Source organism: Anarrhichthys ocellatus, unplaced genomic scaffold (assembly GCF_004355925.1).
Source record: "Anarrhichthys ocellatus isolate YVR2014 unplaced genomic scaffold, GSC_Weel_1.0 scaffold46, whole genome shotgun sequence".
NCBI classification, from domain to species: domain Eukaryota; kingdom Metazoa; phylum Chordata; class Actinopteri; order Perciformes; family Anarhichadidae; genus Anarrhichthys; species Anarrhichthys ocellatus.
The window spans coordinates 602,639-624,437 of NW_022280076.1; the positions used below are offsets into that span (position 1 = coordinate 602,639).

The 21,799-nt window shown below is 38.2% G+C and overlaps 1 protein-coding gene across 2 annotated transcripts in view; it reads right to left on the bottom strand.

Moving 5' to 3' along the window:
- Positions 1 to 8,764: 8,764 nt before the first annotated feature.
- The window catches only part of gabrb2b (gamma-aminobutyric acid type A receptor subunit beta2b), a 55,123-nt gene continuing 42,088 nt past the window's right edge, over positions 8,765 to 21,799 (bottom strand). For both annotated transcript variants that reach the window (XM_031869085.1, XM_031869086.1), the window contains 5 exons: positions 19,122 to 19,259; positions 16,956 to 17,108; positions 14,647 to 14,891; positions 13,689 to 13,829; positions 8,765 to 13,243 (listed from right to left, as the gene is read on the bottom strand). In XM_031869085.1, the coding sequence (XP_031724945.1) occupies positions 12,887 to 13,243; positions 13,689 to 13,829; positions 14,647 to 14,891; positions 16,956 to 17,108; positions 19,122 to 19,259 (1,034 nt within the window). In that variant the 3' untranslated portion in view covers positions 8,765 to 12,886. The remainder of the gene's footprint in view (positions 13,244 to 13,688; positions 13,830 to 14,646; positions 14,892 to 16,955; positions 17,109 to 19,121; positions 19,260 to 21,799) is intronic.

Consider the following 21,799-nt stretch of genomic DNA (forward strand, 5'->3'; position numbering starts at 1 on the left):
GGAGTGACCTATTTACATACACTGAGCAAAAATCTTCAATGGTTGGCAGCACATATATAAACTACGCATGCGGTTCTATTTATGCTTGCACTATAAATGTTTAACATCAAAGGGCATGTGATTAATATGCACGATCAAGACGGCAAAGGGGGGTCACACGCATCATGGAAACTGGATTGGAAGACCACCTCGTGCGTTTGTATGCAGGTGCGTTCTTCTGTGTGTGTGTGTGAGTGTGTGTATGTTCTTTGCCCTCTAGTCCTTCTGGTTCTTTGTTGATAAATAGGCATTTGGCTTGGATAACTGGTATCCACAAGAGAATTTACCAAATGGGTACATCTATCATGTAGAAAATGGTCTGTTGCCTGGCTCTGCTGAGGTCTGAATCATTAGAAAAGACCAGCCGTGTTGAAATTCATATTGGTATTAAGGTCCATAACAACCTTTTTTTTCATCATCTTTTGAGGATTCATCTGCCAGTCTGTAGTGAGAAGCAGGAAGAGCAGGAGATACGTGGCATGGCTATGAACAGAGGATTTCAAATGTCTGTGAGGGACAACTTGCCATTACTAAGCCTGTTTCTAACTGCTAAGTCAGTCTTTGTTAAGATCAGTCTTTAGAATGGCCTTTAAGTCTATTGCACCAACCAAACTTAAGCCTAGTCTTATATACACCCATTATTAGCAATGCAGGTTCATCAAAACTATAGCTATTACCCAGCAGCGATGGACCCGAGAAAAAGAAAAAGAAATATCATGGTCATTGAGAAACAAAAAAATAAATAATAAATAAAACAAAGATAATAAATAAGAGCTTTAACAATTAAATTCTTCATATTGCCATTATGTATGTAAAGTATCATCATTGTTTGTAGAAATCCAAGAGAACATCATATATCATTAAATAACTGCAGAATATTGTTTCAATAGTTTTCAATAATTTCTTCAAATACTGTGCTTATATCATATTGAGTTTATGCTACGTAGCCTAAAATTGTTGTGTGTACCTGCAGCGTCCGACTCTTTGTGCGCCACTGAGCCACAGAACGCACCACGGTGGCCACGGTGCTTCCTTCTCCAGTCACCTAACCCGGCACATTGTCACCACGATAGCTGTCTTATTAATAGCTTTTCACTTTCAAGTGGTTTCACGTCATTCAGATGCAGAGAAACGGTGAATTATTTTAGGAAATTATTACAGTGATCTGGACCTTGATGACCTCATAGCTGGCTATGGCCATGAGGCAATAAATAATTGTTCCGACTCAGATTTTGACTTTGAACCTACTCCTGATCGGCGTAACTATTCGGTCGGGTTTAGAATGCCAAGTTACAAACAACTTAGCTCAAGACCAGCCAAAAATCCAGTAAGTGCAACCGGTCTCGTGACAGAAAGCATGGCTTCAACCCTGTTTGAACCCATGGACGGTGGGAGGTTTGTAGCTGCCCTATGGATATTTTTTTCCTTGAAGGCTTGACTCAGTGTGTGGAATGGTTTATGTGAAATCTAGTTTTTTTTCTCACCTACACCCCTTTTGTATTTCACTCTATAGTCACGTGCTGTGAGGTGCAATAAACTAATTTATTAGGGGTTTCCTGTAATTTGTCTGTGTTTGTTAACATGTAGCACAGAAACTGAAAATATAAGAGAAGTGTTACTTAAAAAATGTCAGGTGGAGGTGTAAGGAAAGAACAGCTAGTAAATGCCAGGTGTTGCCAGCAGATTATTTGGCAGCATCAAATAGGCTGATAATGTCACAGAATGGAACATCAACACCTGTCAGCACCCAATGCTCTCAACATCATGTGCACAACCTCATTTCCTAAGAGGCTTTTAGACCACTGCTCGGAAGCATTATATCTGCTAATGACAAGTGTATGTGTGTATAGCTTGTATTATGACTCTGAGCTGGCAACAGTCTTGACCGGAGGCAATATGTTTTCGGGGTTGTCCATCTGTCCGTGTGTCTCTCCGCCCGTTCCATTTTCTGGAATGCAATATCACAACAACACTTGGAGAATTTCTTCAAATGTGGCGCTGACATCCACCTAAACTCAAGGATGAACTGATTTGATTTTGGAGGTCCAAGGTCAAGGTCACCTCACAAAACACATTTTTGACCGTACCCCAATAGTTGATATGCTGATTAAGACAATTTTCAACAATTGTCTATTTTGACGAGGTGATAAATCCACAGAGTGATACTGTATATTCCCAGGAGCTAGGTAATAAGTTTGAATTCACAGGAAAACCTATTCTATAACAATGTTTATTTGGCTTTTGGCCTAGAATTACAAAACAGTTTCTTAAAATGGGCTGTGTTTATTTGGCAACCAGTGCGGGGCACTTAAAAATGTGTTTTCTCCTCCCAGGCTAAACAAAAGTGAAGTGTTTTATCTCCACTCATTGTAATTCTGCACCTCCCACACAAGGACATCAGCGGTTATGGCAGGTCTGCTGTAAATTGTTGTCTTTCATCCACCAACCTGTCCGAGAGCTACGGTGCACTTTTCAAAGGGTATAAGAAAAAAGGTATGCTCTAATGGCTTGTGACTAATGGCATCCCAGCACTTCAGTCTCTGATAATTTATTTCTTCTAATACAGCCTGTTTCAAATGGTGCCGCATGCCTGTGAATGTCCATATGCACTATGATTTGTATTAATGTAAGGCAAAAATCAGTCTGATCAGATTGATCGCTTTTATGGCAAGCATTTAGAGTAGGTGTTCTCTTGCCCTTAATTTGTGAAATACAAAATCTATGTCTGTTAAAATGTAAATTCACATATGAAGATTTGTAGCTGTGAAAGACAAGGAGGAACAGCATTTCATAATTTGCCACTGGGACAATTTAAATGCTTGCCATAAGTAATATTAACTAGTATTTGCTGAAGAAACAACTACATATTACTGTAACTGTCAAGGTATTAGAGTTAACATTTTGATACTCTTTGTAAGTGAACTAGCAATGTTATGTAGCTTCACTTCCCACAGGTACAACTTCATAAAAAATGAATCTGAGTAGTTTGAGGTAACACATTTGATGTCACACTTTAGTAAAAAACAACAAAAAAAAGGTCCTTTTCTCTTGTTCCTTTTTTTAATTTTTACGTTTATATTACATGTTATTGTTGTGTGTATTTTAGTATGTTTGTACAGTACAAACATACTAAAATACACACAACAATAACATGTAATATAAATGTGTAAAAGTGTGTGTGTATACAATTAATTTCCTTTTATGTGAAACACATTGTTTCTTCTTTTGTAGGGTACAAATGAGTAATTCAGCAAACATGTCCCGCTTGTTGCCTGCTGGGCTAAACGGTATCACAAAACGTTTTCACAAAATCCTGGTTTAGTTTAAGGGTTAAAGCCACAATAATTGTTTGTCACAAGATCAATCTGTGATTAAGGTTGTAAATGTATAAATCTCTTTATAACTTCCGCCCTAACCTTTTCAGACAATCTTAAAACGCAGCAACTTGCACACCACGACCATCTAAAATGTCAAAACAAACAGACTTAATTGACCAGTTTAGAGCATTTCAGTCTTTGACAAATAAAAAAATCTCACTTCAAATGCTGATTTATGTCCACACAATACGTGTAATATCACCCCGCCACATCCTACATGGATGTCTCAGTCCTCAGTATGTGCAATCAGACTGAGTTCTATCAAAATATCTCTCCCTGTCATAAATGTATCTAATCTTTGCAGTTCATTCTCCAGTGCATACATCAATGCTCACATCAATCACGGTGTGCATACTTCATGAGCAAGTCATTTGTGAAGGCACGTAGTATCTCCTTTTGCTATGTAGAGAAGCTCCCTGCACCAGAGGAGCGTCAATCTTTCTTACAACCTACACATGCTGTATTCTCGCTTCATCTTTGCAATGCACATGGCATAGCATCTGGGCAATGCTGTAGGAAGAAAAATGGAGAAAATCCTTTAGAAAACAGAAATGAATAGAGGGGAACACAGAGACGGAAAGAGCGTGTGACTCACATGAAGAGAAACTAAGAGGGAGAAGGCAAGAAAGAGACAGACAAAAGGAATTGTTAATGTGACTTATTCTGGCGCTTGTCAATAAACTGTTGCTGTGGTGGATGTAGCCTACAACATGAGGGAAACATTTTGGGATTTTCCTCCAGGAGGACGTCTGCTTGAAGCATCAAGGTTCAAAGTGACATCGTGCAACACAACAGAGGTGCAAAAACACACACACAGAAGAAGACACATGCACGCCCACAACCACACAAATAGACCCATTATTAGACGGATCATTGTGTTCCTGACTTAAATTCAGCCTGTGGTCTTCTGCAAGCCCAAATCAGAGATTCGCACTCTGGCTACAACTACAGCTTCCAACAAATCCAACTACATATTTTCTGGCAGAACATGTTCACATCTCCATGTTTTTTTTTTTGAAGTCGTAAGTCAGCATTGTAGCTAAGAATCTGTTTCATTTTCTGCACTGTGTAATCTGCTCATCCAGTGCATGTTGGAGCTCGGGTGATTTCCTCGACAAGCGAGCCAGCAGCAAGACGCACACGTAAGCACACACAATCGCACCGACACACACACTGTGACTGGCTGACAGTATCTTTGTTCTAATCAGAATCTTAATTAGTCTGCTAGCAGCGTCCCATTAACATATATTCCTCCTAATTAACTTGGGACACACACATACAGAGCGACAGAGGCTGAGCCAGAGAAATTAATGATGTTTCTTGAAGTCGTATAAAAGGAGAAAATGAATTAACAAAGCAGAAAAACAAAAGTAAAGTTTAATCTATCAACCTCGTTCTTCCTCAGATCAGCTTAATAGCTTTGGTGGGCAAAGACCTTGCTCACGAAAGTCTAGAGATTTTAAGTTAATTCTAGCACTCTTTTCAGAGCAATGTTTCTGGCCTTGTCAAGTCAGTCACGTTACCTAGTTTCTGTGTCTGCATATTTCCACTGGACACATGACTGAATGGAAAACAAAACAGACTTATCTGTGAACACTCGACCAAAACAGATCTCGCCATTGACTGAAACGCCTTTAACCAGGAGTAAGTTGATGGCTGGAGAAAAATCAAGGAGACCATTCACATCTGATGGCAGACATCTTTTATACGTGACGACCCTGTCTGCCTGTGTGGCTGCTTTCCTTGCAGGTGTGGCAGAGGATCGTCAGGCAGAGTGGGGACACCTGAGGCAATTAGCAACACTGGCCCTGTGTGCCAGTGCACTCTTTATAAAAACCCTCTGGATCTTCAGTTGGCTCTGGCTCCTTCCTGAGACACACATTTTGGCTTCGGTTATGGTTTGTGTCTACACTATACAACACTGCATATACACTTTACACGCACCCACTCACTTACACTGCTGAAATGACTGACTTCACATGTCACTGTTAGATTATGTTAGTCTTTTTCATTACTTTAAACTTAATAAATATTTAATCAACCGTTTCATTGAATGCGTCTCCCTTTTTTGTCATGGCCGTTCGGCCCGGTTTGTGTCACACAACACATTCTCACCCCAATGCGTCAAATACCGCAGCTTCAAACTATACGCATCAAGTGATATAGTGGAATAATCTAACTACTGGGTATATTCCTTGCACTGATGGAGGCCACAAGACTAACATTATAATCCTTTAAAAACTCCAGTAAGTGGACCTTGAGTAGGTACAGTGGTACTTCTCATACTGTATGTAATGTGGGAATGTATTTATTGAAGACACAGTTCATGATCCAGTGTAAACAAATGTATTGCAGTGTGATGAATATAAAAAATTTGGACTGGAACCTTGGCTTCTTCAATTTCTTCGGATGCAATTTCTCACAAGGCCATGCTTTTTATATTACAAGTATCTCTCATAGATGAGTCACCCTCCACAATAAAGCTGGTATGATATATTGGCTAAACAAACACTGCTTTCTTTTCTTAGTCTAATCTGAAACACTGGATGATTTAGAAAAAATGATGCCGTGGGTTGTGCACAGACACGCACACACACTTAGGCTGTGGGTGAAAATGGTGTTGTGTGTGAAAGATGAAAAGGAGCATTTTTGCATTAGACTCTAATGTCTTTGTTGTAATGCCAGGCTTGCCTACAGTTCTGTGTCATGACTCATGTCCTATACAGAGCTCCTAGAGCTCTATTTCTACACCACTGTGTCTCGGTTTCAAATTCAGCGTCACGCTGTGCTCGTACGAAAAAAGCAATGGAAACTTGAAAAGGTCTTTGTTGCTATGGGATGCAGATTCTTTTGATTAAGCTGGTTTACGCTTGGCTACGTATGCATTTCAAACACGCACATGAGCTGGAGATGGGACAAAATGTGCCAACAAAAAACTTTCAGTGGAACTTTGGACTGTTTTAGTGCTTTGCCCAAAGGCACTTGAGTTTTTGTTTCATGACTTTTCATTCATCCCCATTTCTTTAGAAGCAAAATTCTGTCAGATATTTTAGAGGGTGCAGTCATGTGGCACTGCTTCATATCAGCAGTCTGTAGTGACAGATGTCTTCCAGAAACCACATTCACTCATTAACAGCTTCATGGCAGTAACAGGATTTGAAGCAGCACAAGACCACCAGGGTACAGATCACACATGACGCTTTTTTTTTCGTCAGTTTATGGTGATTCGGCATATACGTGTGTCATACTGGGGATCTTTGATCATGCCCACATGACTGGGAGGGAGGATGTCTGAGCATGAACAGGGTGGAAAAGTTTTCATCTTGTAAGTCAACGTATTTGGTTGTGGTGAACTGATCCAATATCATGTTTAAAACTGTTCTCACTCCCAATGCGTCAAATACTGTTTATCTGTATGCTTCACACCAGGCTCGCAACTAACTCCAATGTAAACACACCCGCGACCTTTCACGCACAGAGGAAAGTTATATAAAGTGTGAGATGGTCTACAGGGTGGCAGGCGAGATGGTTGAGTCAAACAAACACAAGACTTAATTTCTAGTAGACCGCTATCCGTGTCTAGTGTCCAATGTAAAGTTTATTTAGTAACTAAACTGACACTATGCATGTAACGAGTGTGTATTGACAAGTCCCTGACATGTTTAAAATTGATGCTACAGGGGTGCGTAGAGCGTCATTGGTTAAAGCTAGTTATGTAAGTAAAATAATATTAAAATATCCCTTGGCTTAGATCATAAAAGTGTTAAAGAGAAGATCATTAAGTTTTGGTATGTTAAGGTTCTCATGGTGAAAACAAACTGGCTTAGGTCACAAACTCAGGTTTCTGTCTCTGGATGCAAGTTTCTGTAAGATAGAAATAGACATGAGTAGGACAAGGCTGGTAAATATGTCCTCTTCCATCTTGAGACCTTGAGAGATAGCTCTAGTATTATAGTCTGACGGATTTAATGAGCCAGGCTGCAAGGCCTCTTTGCTGTGTTAAAACCTCCATAAAACTCTGACAAGAGTCCTTGTTCACAGCCAGAGTCGTGTTTTGTTTGAAGTTACACTTCTCCTTTGACCTCTGACAGCACATTCGTTCAAAAGTACACTGACTATTTAGCCTTTGGTTGTAGTCATCTTTGATGTGGTATACAATAGCAACACATGCTATTGATGATGATCTACTGTTGACATATGGCTTAATACCTGGTGCAGAGTCATTTTTACCAAATATATATGGAATACTGTAGCTAATAATTTATCAGCAGCCTTGATGCATTGAATGTGTGAACTCTAGAGTGCTTAAACACGCAATGGAAATTGTATATACCTTGTTCAAGGTATGCATTGTATGATGTCTTGATGAACTCAGTAATAATAGAAACATTAAAAGAAAATATTGATGTAATAATTATGAATTTCATGGAGGACGAAGCTCCTGATCCAAAAGTCTGGAATGAGGCAGAAAAGCCTCTTTACTGAATGTGTGGCAGGGAGTTGTAAACTGCCTTTTTTTTGTTTCAGATATAGATAAAGACCAACTTGTGAGAGTTGATCTGCTGTGTGGCAGCTGCCCTTAGATGATTGACAGCATAACTGGTCGGTATTTGTTTGAACCGTTCTCAAGCAGATTGTTAGGGATTTGCTGATACCACACTACTCGAGCAGGGTCTCTCGGCATCACATAAGCATTATTTCCATCAACATTTTAATGCGTATTACTGATCTGTGTGATGTGAAGCCTTGAAATTGAAATTGAAATGCATGAGCAGTGGTTTGGAAAGTTTAGCCACTCACTGCCAGCAAGTGTAGAGGTGACCTTGAAGCTGCTGAGCTATGGAATGAACTTTGGCCATCAGCATTAAATCCACAAATCACATAAACTATAAATGAGTGTACAGAATATGATCTGTACCATATTACGTTTTCCGCAAATCCTTTTTTAAAAGTACGGTTAAGTTACTGACATACAAAAAATTACAATTGTAGAACAGCTTGTACGCATAACGTACATGTACTTAAGAGAAACATAGTTTCTGGATATAATTTGTTAACCTTTTACTCTCAACATGGATGAGATTTGAGGGGAAAAAGAAGACACATTCCATACAACTTTAGCTGTGTTGTAAGTTCCGTGGTGTACTTAATACTAGTTATACTAATTAATAACAAGTGTCAGTGAAGATTTTAAATTTATCCCAATTAATTGTGTTATTTGAGGTTCTTCAAGCATGATACACTATAACTTGTAAACAGCTTATCAACAGATTTTCAATATAAATGTGATCACATGCCCACATGCTCAGTTTTTGCTTCCTGCAAGTGCGAAAATAAACACTCACAGATTTAGAACTGTATACAATATTTATTGACGATTTATTCATCTCCATAGGTTTTTCATAGTAAAGACAGACACTGACTTTTACAGGGCTTATCTTTGAGAAGGGTACAGCTCTGGGTTTCAGGGAATGTTCTCGTGAGTGGCACATACAGGGATTTTTCAAGGTGGAGGGTGTTGAGAGGGTAGAAGGATTAATGCTCCTTGGAGTGAAGTCCAGGGTAGCAGGAGGCTAAGGCTTCTTCTGTGAGTGTGTGCAAACATACACTGTCACCAAGATGTGTCATTTAGGCTTTTAGGATGTCAGTCTGTCCTTGCTCTCCAGAGAAGACTCTGCTGTCTGATGAAAACCTTGCATTTTTTCCAGGAATGAAGAGATAAAAGCCATTTTCAAACCATGTAAACCCATGTATTTTTTTCAACTTTATACAATGGATCTTGACTGGATTTTTTAAAACATACCTGTATTACGTTTCCAGAATCACTGGAGGACAATGTATTCATTCTGTATAGTATAAATGTGAAAATTGCCAAAATTGGATTTACAAGGTTTTGCCAAAAACAGTGTTTGCATTTTTTTTTTTTTTTTTTTTACACAGGAGTATAGAAGTATAAAAATATATGAAACAAAAAAGCGCTGTGAAGTACAAACACATTCAAAGTGTAGAACTTATGAAGCAGACCTTTCTTGCCAGGTGCCAGTGTGCTTTGGAAACACATTACTGTCTGGCGAACATGCATCCACCACACACTCTCACACTCATATACCATGTCATACCACATACAGTATTATTCTGAAATTTAAGAAATTTATATTGGATAAGTTGAGACATGTCCTATGGCTGAGGTGGATTTAGTACCTTAATGCATTTTCAAATATTTTAGGTGTTAAGATTCTGCCAATGCTAAAAGTGTGCCTTTCTGTTTTTACTGTAAATGTGCAATGTGCACAGTATGATAGGCCTTAAACAGAGAAAGCAAACACAGTACAGAGAAAACATCTGAGACAAGCTCACTAAGGTACTTGTCCTTAAGTACAATTCTTGGGTTTAATGTTGTAGTTTGTGGTTGTATTGTTGTTAGTGTGAATTGTGCTGACCTGAGATGGTTGACTTTCGGGCTGATACAAAGGCATCGCTAGCCTCTTTATCACTTGACCCTTTTGTGTGCGTGTGTTTGTGTGTGTGTGTTTGAAAAGGTGGTGTACGTTACGCTGTTTCCTAGCTGATCATTGGTACAGGAAATTGTATTACTTTTGCTGACACATTGCAGCAAATACATGCTGCAAACGAATATCAACTACATTCATGAATACAGTATAGGTTACATTTTGGCAAAACCAAAGAAATGTGCTTCGACAAACAGAGCAAAAGGAAAAAAAGGTGATCAAGTGACACTGTAAAATAGACTATTTACATAGTTCAAAATCAGCCTTTGCATTCTCTTAACATCACAGTATAAATTATATTGAAAATTCCATTGAAAGTTATTAGCTATTTATTTACATGATTAAAATGTTCCAATTGATGTTTCATATTATATTATCTGATATATACATATTTATTTAAATATGTTTGTTTTGCGACGAGATCCCAAATTTGAGTGCAACTCATCCTCATCTATAGAAAAAAGTACAATGCCAAAAATCGGTTTAAGTAAATCTCAGAATCTATCTCAATCCCTTTGTGTATGTTTTTTTTTTAATTAAAAAAAAATAAACAAAAAAGAAAGATGAGAAGAATTTTTTGACATAATCACCAGAACTATCAAAAACTCCCAAAACTAAACACAACAATTTACTTGCGCAGTTTTCAATACTTAGATCAACACAATGTGGAAATGGTTGATTTTGATGAGTAACATGTAAACACCAGTGAGGTTATTGTAAGTTAGAACTATGCACAATGTTCAATCAAAGCTTACACTTCAGTTGTTGGGCAGTGCTTGTGAAAATGCATCATTGTGTCATTCTTAAAACAGTTGGAGCTGTTACGTAAATGCTTTTTAGAAAAATGTAAATATTCTTAATAACATCATTAATATTTGAAATACCAATCAGATATAGTTTCAATAAATTGTAATTACAGACTTATGTATGCTCAATTGTGAATTGAAATAAAGCAAAATTAGTGGATTAAACACAAAAAAAGCACAAATTAATTGAAAGAATTTCGTGAGAAAGGACAGAAGTGAGCAAAAAACTGAATATCAAGGTGGTACTACTGTACAGAGCATGCAATGAGACGTAACTGTATGTGGCTACATTTTAAGTGACAAATTATAACATTAAGTGTTTACACACACCTTCACAATCAAAATGAATGGCATACCAGGAGTTTGATCTTTGTTATTTGGTAAACTCAAAAGAATCACGTGAGACAAAGGCTCCAGTTCCTAGTTTGCATTTTTGTGTGATTTGTGAAGGATATTTGGAGTCACCTTCTCTTCCTTTCTATGAACCTTTGTCACTCGCAGCGGCTCTAGCTCCTGATTTGGTACTTTGCGTATGCGGGAAAGAGGCCATAATGCCAGAATTCATTCATACGGACATTGTGGCAAATCTATAGGGAGAGGGATACGAAACTCTTATGTATTGCAGCCCTAGTTTTATTTCTACATTTGAACCTTGTTGTAACTGAAACATAATCCTATTAATATAGTTCCTCCCTGTAAAACAGTCCCCATAAGCACCAGGTATTAGAAGAACAATGCAGCCTCTATGGCTTTTAGGAACTTGTGTGCAAAATCTTTTATAAAAATCGACGTGTCCAAAACACGGCATCATTAGTAAATAATCTGTAATTATCTGTTACATGTTGGTTTGGGATTTACGGCTATATCCTTTATGAGCATCAATTTTCAATCTGGCAACAATGCACGACTTGGAGGTTTGTAAACTAATGATAATTATATGAATTTGGCTTGCTAGTCAGATGCGATGTATAAACTCATAGGCAACAAAAGGAAAAATCACCTGCAAAAAATATATATATTAAAATAATGTCAAAGGCTGATATTTGAAGGTTTGTTTGTGCTTTGTATGCATTGTGGCCTTTCTATGGACCGATAGAGTCCTTTAAGATTTAGTATCAGTGTTCTTGTTGAATCTTAGATAATAAAGTGCCTTTTTCAACAGTTCAGATTTTTTTTTTCTGTGAATGTGGTAAATACATATCCAGGAAGTCAGTATAGAGGGCTGATAGGGGAATTTTGTAGGTCATAGTATCCCTATAATAAAAGCTATACATGTGATATTTATGTATATATACATCTAAAGACTAAACTACTTTCTTCAGATGCAGTCTGAGACATTCATACTGTGTATATGTGTTTTGGGGTATAATCCAATATCAATAATTATAATAATGTATATTTAAAGCCAATTTGGCAAAAGACAAATATTTCATATTTTCTTTCTTAGTGCAATCTAAGTTAAAACCTGGAATTTTTGGAATGCTCTTTGTTGATATTACGTAATACTTCTGTATTAAAATGGTTTATGAACTGAGAAGATCCTTAGAAATTTATTAAATTATTATTTAGTATAATAAAGTAGAAAAAGATCGATACATTACTTCCATAGTACATTCTATTGTAAAATGTGAACTTCAGGCCCTTATAATATTAGTATGAAATCAATGCTAGTAACAATACATTTTGTGTTTGACATAATTCATCTTAAAAAACTCTGCTGACCTGAAACTTGCTTTAACACTATTTAAGTATTGTCGTTAATAGTAAATTATCATTTTTTGTCAACTGTCAATTGGTTTCTAACTGATATATTTTGGCAAAGATTTATGTGTGCTGTAGATCTAACATAATAAAAACATAAAAAAATATGCAAACAAACAACAAAATGGCAAGATACACAATGCACAGAGTATGTACAATTTAAACAATTACTCAGGAACAGGCACCTTATATATTTGTAATCTCTCTTTTATAAGGTTTTCACGTGTTAGCCAGCAAATAGGGTATTCCAAGATATGATGTTTCCAGTCCTGGATATAGTAATTCAGTCCAGTTTTACAAGATCAAATAAAAATGAAACAAACCGGATACAAACAACAAATGAGCAACATATTTTGCTGTTTGTTCTTGCACTCACTGATGTCCTTTGTTTCTTTTAATTGACGTAGTAAAGCCAGTAAACAATGTTGAAGAAGGAGAAGACAGTCGGGAAGATGATCCTCGACCATTTGTCAATAGAGTTTACATCAGTCAAGTCTGGGATGTTGATCTTTAGCTGTGAAGCACGCCTCCGTAGTCGGCTCTTCTTTTGAGTCATGTGGCACTCCAGCGTGTTTCGACCAAAGTTGTGCCTGGCCAGCCCTGCTTTGCGGTACTGTAGAGTCGAGCTATCGTATGTCAGCATGGTATTTCGTGGGTCGTTGAGACCCAGAGCCAGCTCTGAAACGCCCATGTCGTTCTTGATGTCCAAGGTGCCCAAGGTGCCCAAAAGGATGTTTTCATGTGGGTCCATCTACCCAAGAAAAAGAGTCAAGTTTGTGTAGTGTATTCATATCATGCAACAACAGCTTTCTCTATTTCATTTAACTATGGAGGAAAGGATTTTGTGTAACTAGGTAGCTCCTAGTGACAAACCAGTAGAGAATTATCATCATCTATAGAGTGTTTCAGCATCTTTGATCATTGTTTTGGTTTTACCTGCCAGCACCAAACATGGTAAACATGGAACTCCTAAGAATATTGGACCTAGATTCACCAGGCTGCCAAAAACACATGTTAAACCTCTCTCTGCTAGATGTGCAAACCAGTAACCTATTTTCAACTTAATAATGTAATAATATGTCAATGTTGTGTTTGTCCTGCTGCCTCCAAGTGGCCAAAATACTATCTAAATGTAAATGTGTAGTAGCAGTTTAACACAGTTTGACATTTCTTTAATTTTTACATTTTAGCATTACTTTGTTCTTTTGTTCGCCAAGTCCAATTGCTCCGTCATCCACAAAGATTGGTTCCCACATCGAGTCATGACCATCAAGATCCCTTTGTTTCATTCTTGCATACAGAGTATCGTCTCGGCCAACTACATTCCCCACCAGCCACTGCAAACATAATCACGATGGTTACTTGAGCAACTGAAAAGTTAATGCAAATACGTGTGGACATGAACTGCAGGTAAGGAATAGTGTTATCAGAGGATTCAAAACAAAAGTGCAGTTTGACTGACTGTCCTCCTTTGCCTTCACTTGATATTACAGGATATCAATGCAGTCAATGTTTTCTGCTCAGTAAGGACAGTGTTTTGTATTCAAATATCAGCACGTCCATGTGCAGCCACGTTGTGGTGGCCATTTTGTATCTCTGCTGGTAAGTATTTGGTCCACTTCACCTGGGAGCACCAACTGAGGAAGTGAACACAACTCTTTCTATCAAGACAAAGAGCCAAGTGGCTCTGAGACCTTCTTTCCCTCGGTTGCAGCTGGCAACATGTCTCATTTGTATTTCAAACAGGGCTAGTAGAAGCTTATTAGGCTGCCTTCCTTGGCACACTAAAGGCAGGAAACATTAGGTCAACCCTCTATTTGAAGTGGTGACATTTCTTTTTTTCCCCTTGTAATTATTCTAAGCTCCTTAGACAGCTTTATGAATAATTAAATTGAAATTCCACTGCAAAGTAAAGAAAATATGTGATTTTGTGAATCTAGAGCAACGAAAACTGCTGTCACTTGAAAATGTGAGAATGTGGAAGCTCATCATCGAGTCTGTGCCTCTACAGAAGAAAATGCATCGATGGAGGCATTTTTCAGAAACGTATTCTGAATGTGAGGAAATACAGGTTAACAAACTCCAGGCTATTTTTATTGTTTGAATCGTGCAAAATAAATAAACTAAACAAACTCCAGGCTAAGGTATTCTTACCTTGTTTGGATCCATCCTCATCTTTTCATTGTTAGCTGTAGTTAGTTTCTCAGCTGCCCTTTTCTGACGTTGAGGGCCTCGTCCAAAGAATATGTAGTTTACCAGCGCATACTCCAGCAGAGCCAGGAAGACAAAGACAAAGCAGCCCATGAGGTACATGTCTATGGCCTTGACGTAGGGGATTTTGGGGAGGGTTTCTCTCAGGTGGGTGTTAATGGTAGTCATGGTCAGCACCGTGGTAATACCTGAGGACAAAGACCAAATTCATTACATTATAACAGAAACAGTATGAATCAATAATGTTGCAGTTGAAAGTATGTCATTTTTATGTAATGCACTCACAAATTGACTTCTTCCATTTTTCTTTTTAGTAAATCTATAGCAACTAGAGACCACCCTGTGATGAGATCACACCAGCTGTGAAGCCAAATTGGGTCAGGGGCATAAAGTGGGGTATTTGACTTTCCATTGGATTTGTTTCTGTGGTTTTATCACATTATGTGCCACCATCATTTCGAAACGTTACTCTCTGTACTGTTCTTACTGAATGTGTGACAGTTTTGTGTTCTAGTGCTTGCGACTGCGAGACATCTTTGTGATTTACTTGATACCATGTCTGTGCTTCATTAAGCCTGCCAGGATCAATGAAACCAAGGGACTTACCCCCATGACATCAAACCATGCATCGGGAGACGAGCTAAAAGACGTGCACCTGAAGCGCTGCAGAGATTTGAAATTCAAATCCTTGCCCAGCAAGCTGTGGCTAATAGTTACTGTCAGATTGAATGTGCATATCAATGTGTTGAGTTTCTGCTTATTATGATTGACACACTTACTCTTGCTGATAGTCATTTAATTTCCTATTCTTGTTGTTTTTGCAAAGTAATGTCTGTTGGATGTAGTGTGCTTACAATGTGTGTCTGCAGTATTATATTGTAAATGGCATGAGAGGCCTGATTCTAAACCTTAAATGTGATTTTCCTTGCACAATTAAATAATTGTGTTCTCAGCTCTTATAGTGCTCACAAATCCTCCCACGCGCACCTGTCTATTCTACTGTGAAAGCACACAAAGCATCATTTTTTTAAGGCAATTTCTATTGAGAGTCTCGGTAAACAATTACTAAATTATTTTACAGCTGTCACAAAGCTTTCAGGTGACCAGCGCTCAAAATAGGATTCAGGCAATTTCCCCAAGCTGTTGCTCCAAGGGCTTAACAATAACAACAAAGGATTCCGACAGCACAGTGGCCATGTGATTCAGCCATTACAGGTCCATTTTATTGCCAGGAACCAGGTCAGGTAAAGTGGTTCCTGAATCTGGTGTAGACTAAGGGGTGACCCAACATTTCCCAACTCTGCTGACCCGCCTCCATTATGGAGTATTACCTTTTTTTTTTTCATTAAATCCCATGCATGCCCTACCCCCGGATCACTAAATGCAGCTCAGTCGGCAATCAGCGAAATTGCCTTGTCGACTAAAGCGAGGGATGGGTTGAAGGATGGATGAAGCTGGGTGGAGGGAGTTGGGTGAAAAGAAGACAGGGAGCTTCCAATAAACACTGAGGAAGCTAGGAGCTCAATACAAACCTCACAGGCTACACTGTCGTTACATATTTTAGGATGACGGGGGGGGTATTGTGACTACCAGAAAAGCTCAGAGGCTCTTGAATCAAGCGGAAACAAATCAAACTGGTCATCCACCATAATCTCTCTGTGGGATACAGCAACATTTCTTGTACTTGGATGGCTATTTGACCATGTTAACATCCACCGTGATTGTAAAAGAAGTGAAACAGATACAAATTAAAATGTAACTTTCTGCCTAATCCTGGTATGTAAAAGTAAAAAATAGGCACATTCCCTGTCAAAAAAATAAACTAAATGAAAATGAAAAATGTGTGGATCAGTGCAGTGCTATATTCAATGACTGTATAATAGCCATGGATAAAATGAATAAAGACAAAATGCACAGTAAATAATAAATCAATAGATAGATTTATACAGGTACAATTGTAAGATGAAATTTGAAGACTGGTAGAAATAATATATATATGCTTTATCCTTTGTCAGTATACTGAATGTTTCGGTCCATTATATTCTTGCCTGACTTAATGTGAAATATGTTCTAAATATTTGTTCCTCAACTTGTCACCCTCAGGTTACTTGTCTCCATTTGCCCTTGGAGTAAATTATGTGAACGTTATGAGGTAAGATTTTGAGGAAAAAATATAATCTTATGTTTAGCCTTTTTAAAGTGTCTACCCCAATCTCCTGTCATTCTGTCTATATTTGTATTGCAGGCCTCACCCAGAGCCACTCTGGCAGCCGAGGCGTCATAGTTGATCCAGAAGGAGACCCACGAGAGGATAGTGATGAGTATAGAAGGCATGTATGTCTGCAGGATGAAGTACCCGATGTTTCTCTTCAGTTTAAAACTAAGGGACAGACGAGGGTAAGCACCTGCAGAGAAGAGACAGGGAAGAAAAGAAATGTGATGTTTTTTAATTTGATCTATGGTAAAGGTACAGTATGGTTAAATGTAGGCAGTAAATCTTACTTGTTTATTAATGTTTGGGAATGTCATTTTTAAAGATTATTACCATCCAAGTTTACTACTAGTAGGCTATGGAGTAAGGATGCTAGCTTCTGTTTTTGTAGTCAGCCATTTTGGTGCACTTATTGTTAATCATAGGTTATAAATCATGTACAGAAAAGGATACCAATGTTCAAACCTCCTCTGTGGTTGACATTGTAATCCTTTTTTCACAACATCACGGTACATCTGCATTTGCTACTGAATGCTCTGGAGGGAGTCTCTCAAAAATCATAGAAATAAATAAATACTTAAATTATTCATGTATATGTCCATTTATTTTTTGTTTAATCCATGTACTTTTGAAAAAAACAGACTGAAACATTTTCTTTACAATTTCCCTGGGCCTTAAGTTAAGTTTTGTCCAAATAACAAAATAGAAAGACTCAAATCCAGAAGAGGGAGGCTAGCAATTTTACTACATAATAACCAAAAACAACAAATTGATTATAAACGTTGATGTGAGAAAAACCCTAAAATGTAGACTGTACTCTTCAACAGTTCTTCTTCCAAGCTCGTTTATCAACAATAGCCTCTAGTTCCTGGGTTGCAGAAGCAACTCAGTAAAATATCATTTCTGTTGTGTCCACTGAACTGACGCATCAGCGCTCTCTGGAATTACCCCTTCTCCACTGCCTGTTTGTACACAATATTGCAAGAAGTTTGATGGTTTGTCTGTTGAGGGGCCTCTTTTTTTTTTGCTTATCTTGCTCTATTTGAAATAAGCCCAGAGCAGGAGTTTTGGGTTGGGCAAATTGCATCACCACACATATTTCTCTCCTTCGGGAATTGGCTGTATTTTGGTTTGAGTTGCATTGCAACTGAATGGGGCAAGGCAACAAAAGAAGAGCTGGAATACACTGCAATATAAAGTTGATTGGAGAGTCATGCAGAAACAGAAGAGGGGCAATGAAGGAATATTAAGTCGTTGTAATGAAAGCATCAACAACCCACCAGCCTCCGCTCCTCTTAGAATGTCAAGGACCTGCTTTTTTATTTAGCTAATGCTAGCATGAGCCACCGAGATAATTCTTGAATCATTTCTTCATGAAGTGAGGAAACAGTTTGGGTAAAATGACAGAGCGGAGGTGTAACGTTAAATATTCATTAGGCAACAATGACATTGCCTATCCTTGGAGTGAAACATGTCACTTGTATTTGGTAAATGCCCAGGCACTTGTGCTGATGTTTGCATCTCTGTGTGCCCCCCAGGTCATTCACTCCATATCACAGTAGACAGCAAATTAAAAGGGAATCCCCGCTTACCATATCTCTGTATAAGGCAATAAAATCAGGCACACTGCAGGGACACATTGGGTAGCTTACAAACACATACACTCATGCATATACAAACATTTTGCATACATCAGAAAGCATGATGTTGTTAATAGGGTTGTGTGCAACGTGTGACCCCTGCAGACAACACTAGCCTTCTTGTTGGTGGAGTCGCTACGCTCTTACTGCGTTAGTGTTCCGCTCTTATTCTCTGCAGAATCCAAAAAGTATATTCAGCAGAACCTCTGTCCCGCTTACGATTGCATGACAAATTCATGAATGAGGAAGAGATGAATATTTTATTGTATCAGACAGTATTCCTTTTGTTTATTGCTGTTAAATAAGTCATAGTGTCTTCCATCTCCCAGGACGGTACTTCATTTGAAGGTTGTATGCGTGTTCGTACATTTACATATCATTTTGCCTTTCTGGAAATTAGTGGATGCTATTTCTCATCAATCAGTGCAAATTGTAAAAGGGTCAACAGTTGTGAACTTCCATAATGCCCTCTTTGCAGCAGCATATTAAGGAAATGAAATAAACCTTAAAGACAGAAAAAACCATCAACTATGATTCATGCATTTTCACTTGCTTGTTAGCATTACCTGTTGAGAAGACGACATTCTTGGAGATGAGGTTATGATCCACAATTGAAAACTGGGGCAGTTCGATCTTGTCCACCCCTGTCACAGCATTGACTCCTCCTCGCCAGTAGAACTCAATGTCATCTGTAGTGTAGCCATCTGAGATACAGATACAGAGCACAGGAATTACTCAGGATTGTTAATTGTTTGCACATTATATACTGTATATGCTCATAATCATGTCCCAACTGGATCCCGTACAGTCCAGTTAATTAATCACTTTACATGATTAGGTTTGCATTTATCACCATGTTAGATTCTGCTGACAGCAAACAAAGTAAATGGTCTTCGGTTCCCTGACTTAAACACATCCTTACTTTGTGGATAATCTCATATTTGAATCCAACTTTTTTGCATTTACAGCATGAATACACTTTGCTACGGATGCTTCATAAGGGCAAATTGTCGTCACTTTTTAACACACTGCTTTGTCACTTAAACAGTGTTTCCATTAAATAGTCCAATTCAGTTCATTACACATTATTATTTTGCGTTTCCATTAGCAAAATTTTTGCATCGGTCTAGCAGCCGGTACTTTTTTTTTTTACCACCTCGGTCGAGGTTCCCAGCAAGCTGAGTCAATACTAGATGGTCGAATTTAAGCACTGCAGACCATTGGTTGGTCAGAGAGAATTGTCACATCTCGCACAAACCCGTGATCTTTAAATAGCCAAGCTACCGTCAATAGTGACTATGGTTTTCTATTAATTGAAACCAGATTTAAAAAAAAAAATGGCAGCCCCCAAACACTGTGCCATACACTACAACAGAGTGCAGACGTTCCTCTGTTTGGTTGCAGATAAAAGGAGAAAGTGAGTGTCTCGTGAATATGATGTCATGGCAGTTCCATGCAGTTTAGCTATGGCGATCAGCTGAGAATTTCTGCTTACACTGAGGGAGTACTCTCCTCTGTGAAAAACAAAAAGAGAAAAGCACCTAAATATGGCCAGAACCTGCTTTTTTATTCTCTACCTGAAAACATCCAGGCAGTTTTTTTTTATCATGTCATCATATGCTATAACGTATGGAATACTACATGATTCAGATTAGTGATCTAATTTAGAGGAAGATAGAACCCAGGGTATATGCATGTAGCATATATTAATTTATGTTTTTGACTATTATGAATATAATAATACATAAAAAAACAAATTCCAAGAACCACCACTGACCTGTTACTAAAATTGAGTCTAGTTGAGCAAAGCAGCTCCACAACAGATCTATCCCTTGTTCAAGTGCAACTTAACAGCAACTTCTAAGATAGCCACAAGCAAGGCCCATGCTTGTGCTTATTCTTAATCTTTTAAAACTATAAATTATGAAATGATGTTACGACATGCAATATAGCTGAGGGGAATCCTTGCATATGTGACTATTAAATATATATATATATATATTAGTATATATATATATATATATATATATATATATATATATATGAGTCAACTTTATTATGTTTTGTCCCATGAGCAACTAAATTATTAAATACCAAGAGCAAGAATGATTAAATAAACAGGCTTTTTTTCATCTCTAAAACCCAGTAAAATCTTTAAAGGGACAAGTCGCAAGTCCATTAATATTCATCTGAACCACAGCTACTCGCTCTTTTGCTCTCATTTTGGCTCAATCAGTGGAGACATGGACAGCAAGGCGACTAGTGGGCAGCAGCAATAAATGATTGAGTAACATATAGTTATAGTTGAAGACAAGTGCTGTTATAAAAAAGGAAAGAAGAAAAGTAGAAAATGTTCATTAGACCATGAAACTTGGCTCTTGCATAATCCACTGCCTACTGTCTGCTCCAGTGCAGCTGACATGTCTGCTGGCTCCGGGGCATAAGAGTAGTGGTCTCAGAGAGAGGATGGGAAGGAGATGAGGAGACGAGGTGAGACAGGAAACAGCTGGGGTTATTGCACTTCTTTAGAAGAATGGCTTCCCATTAATGACAAGCTAAAACTATGTTGGACTCAATCAAAACAGCAATTTGCAGAATAATACATAAAAAGGGTATATATTTTCAGCATTTCACAACAGAATTCATCATAATAAAAAAATAAAAAAAATGGCAGAATGCTGAAAAAAAGCCACATGTACAGCAGACAAGCTTGTTCTAAAGCACAGATGGCATTATTGCCTTTCAATATTGGGATTCTTTAGGGCTACAAAGGGGTTGTGAAGTGACACAGATCTCATTTTGATAGAGCAACACAGTTAGATTGCTATATTTGTGTATATATAGCGGGGCCAGATTGTCTCAGACGTCTGACAGCTCATCACGATGAGTGTATTGAAGTGTGAACTTGCTCAACTGAGAGGCAGGAGGCCGAGACCGGCAATACACGTTGCTGCATCAAGACAACTGAATATTGTAGTCTTATATCATAAAACTGCTAACACCGTTCAGTCCCTCCCATGAGCAGTTTTACATTTTAGGTAACAGCAGGAGATGGACTGAACAACAAATCTGGATTGTTTTTCAGTCGCTCAACATGCAACATAATAATCATTTCTGATGCTCGCAACAGTTGTTACAACTGCCTGTTTGCTGCAGTGGGGATTTACATGCATGCTAGTAAATGTGGCCTGAGCCTTTATTGTTATAGCTGTCATTTTGTTGCATTGGGGGGGGGGGGGGGGGG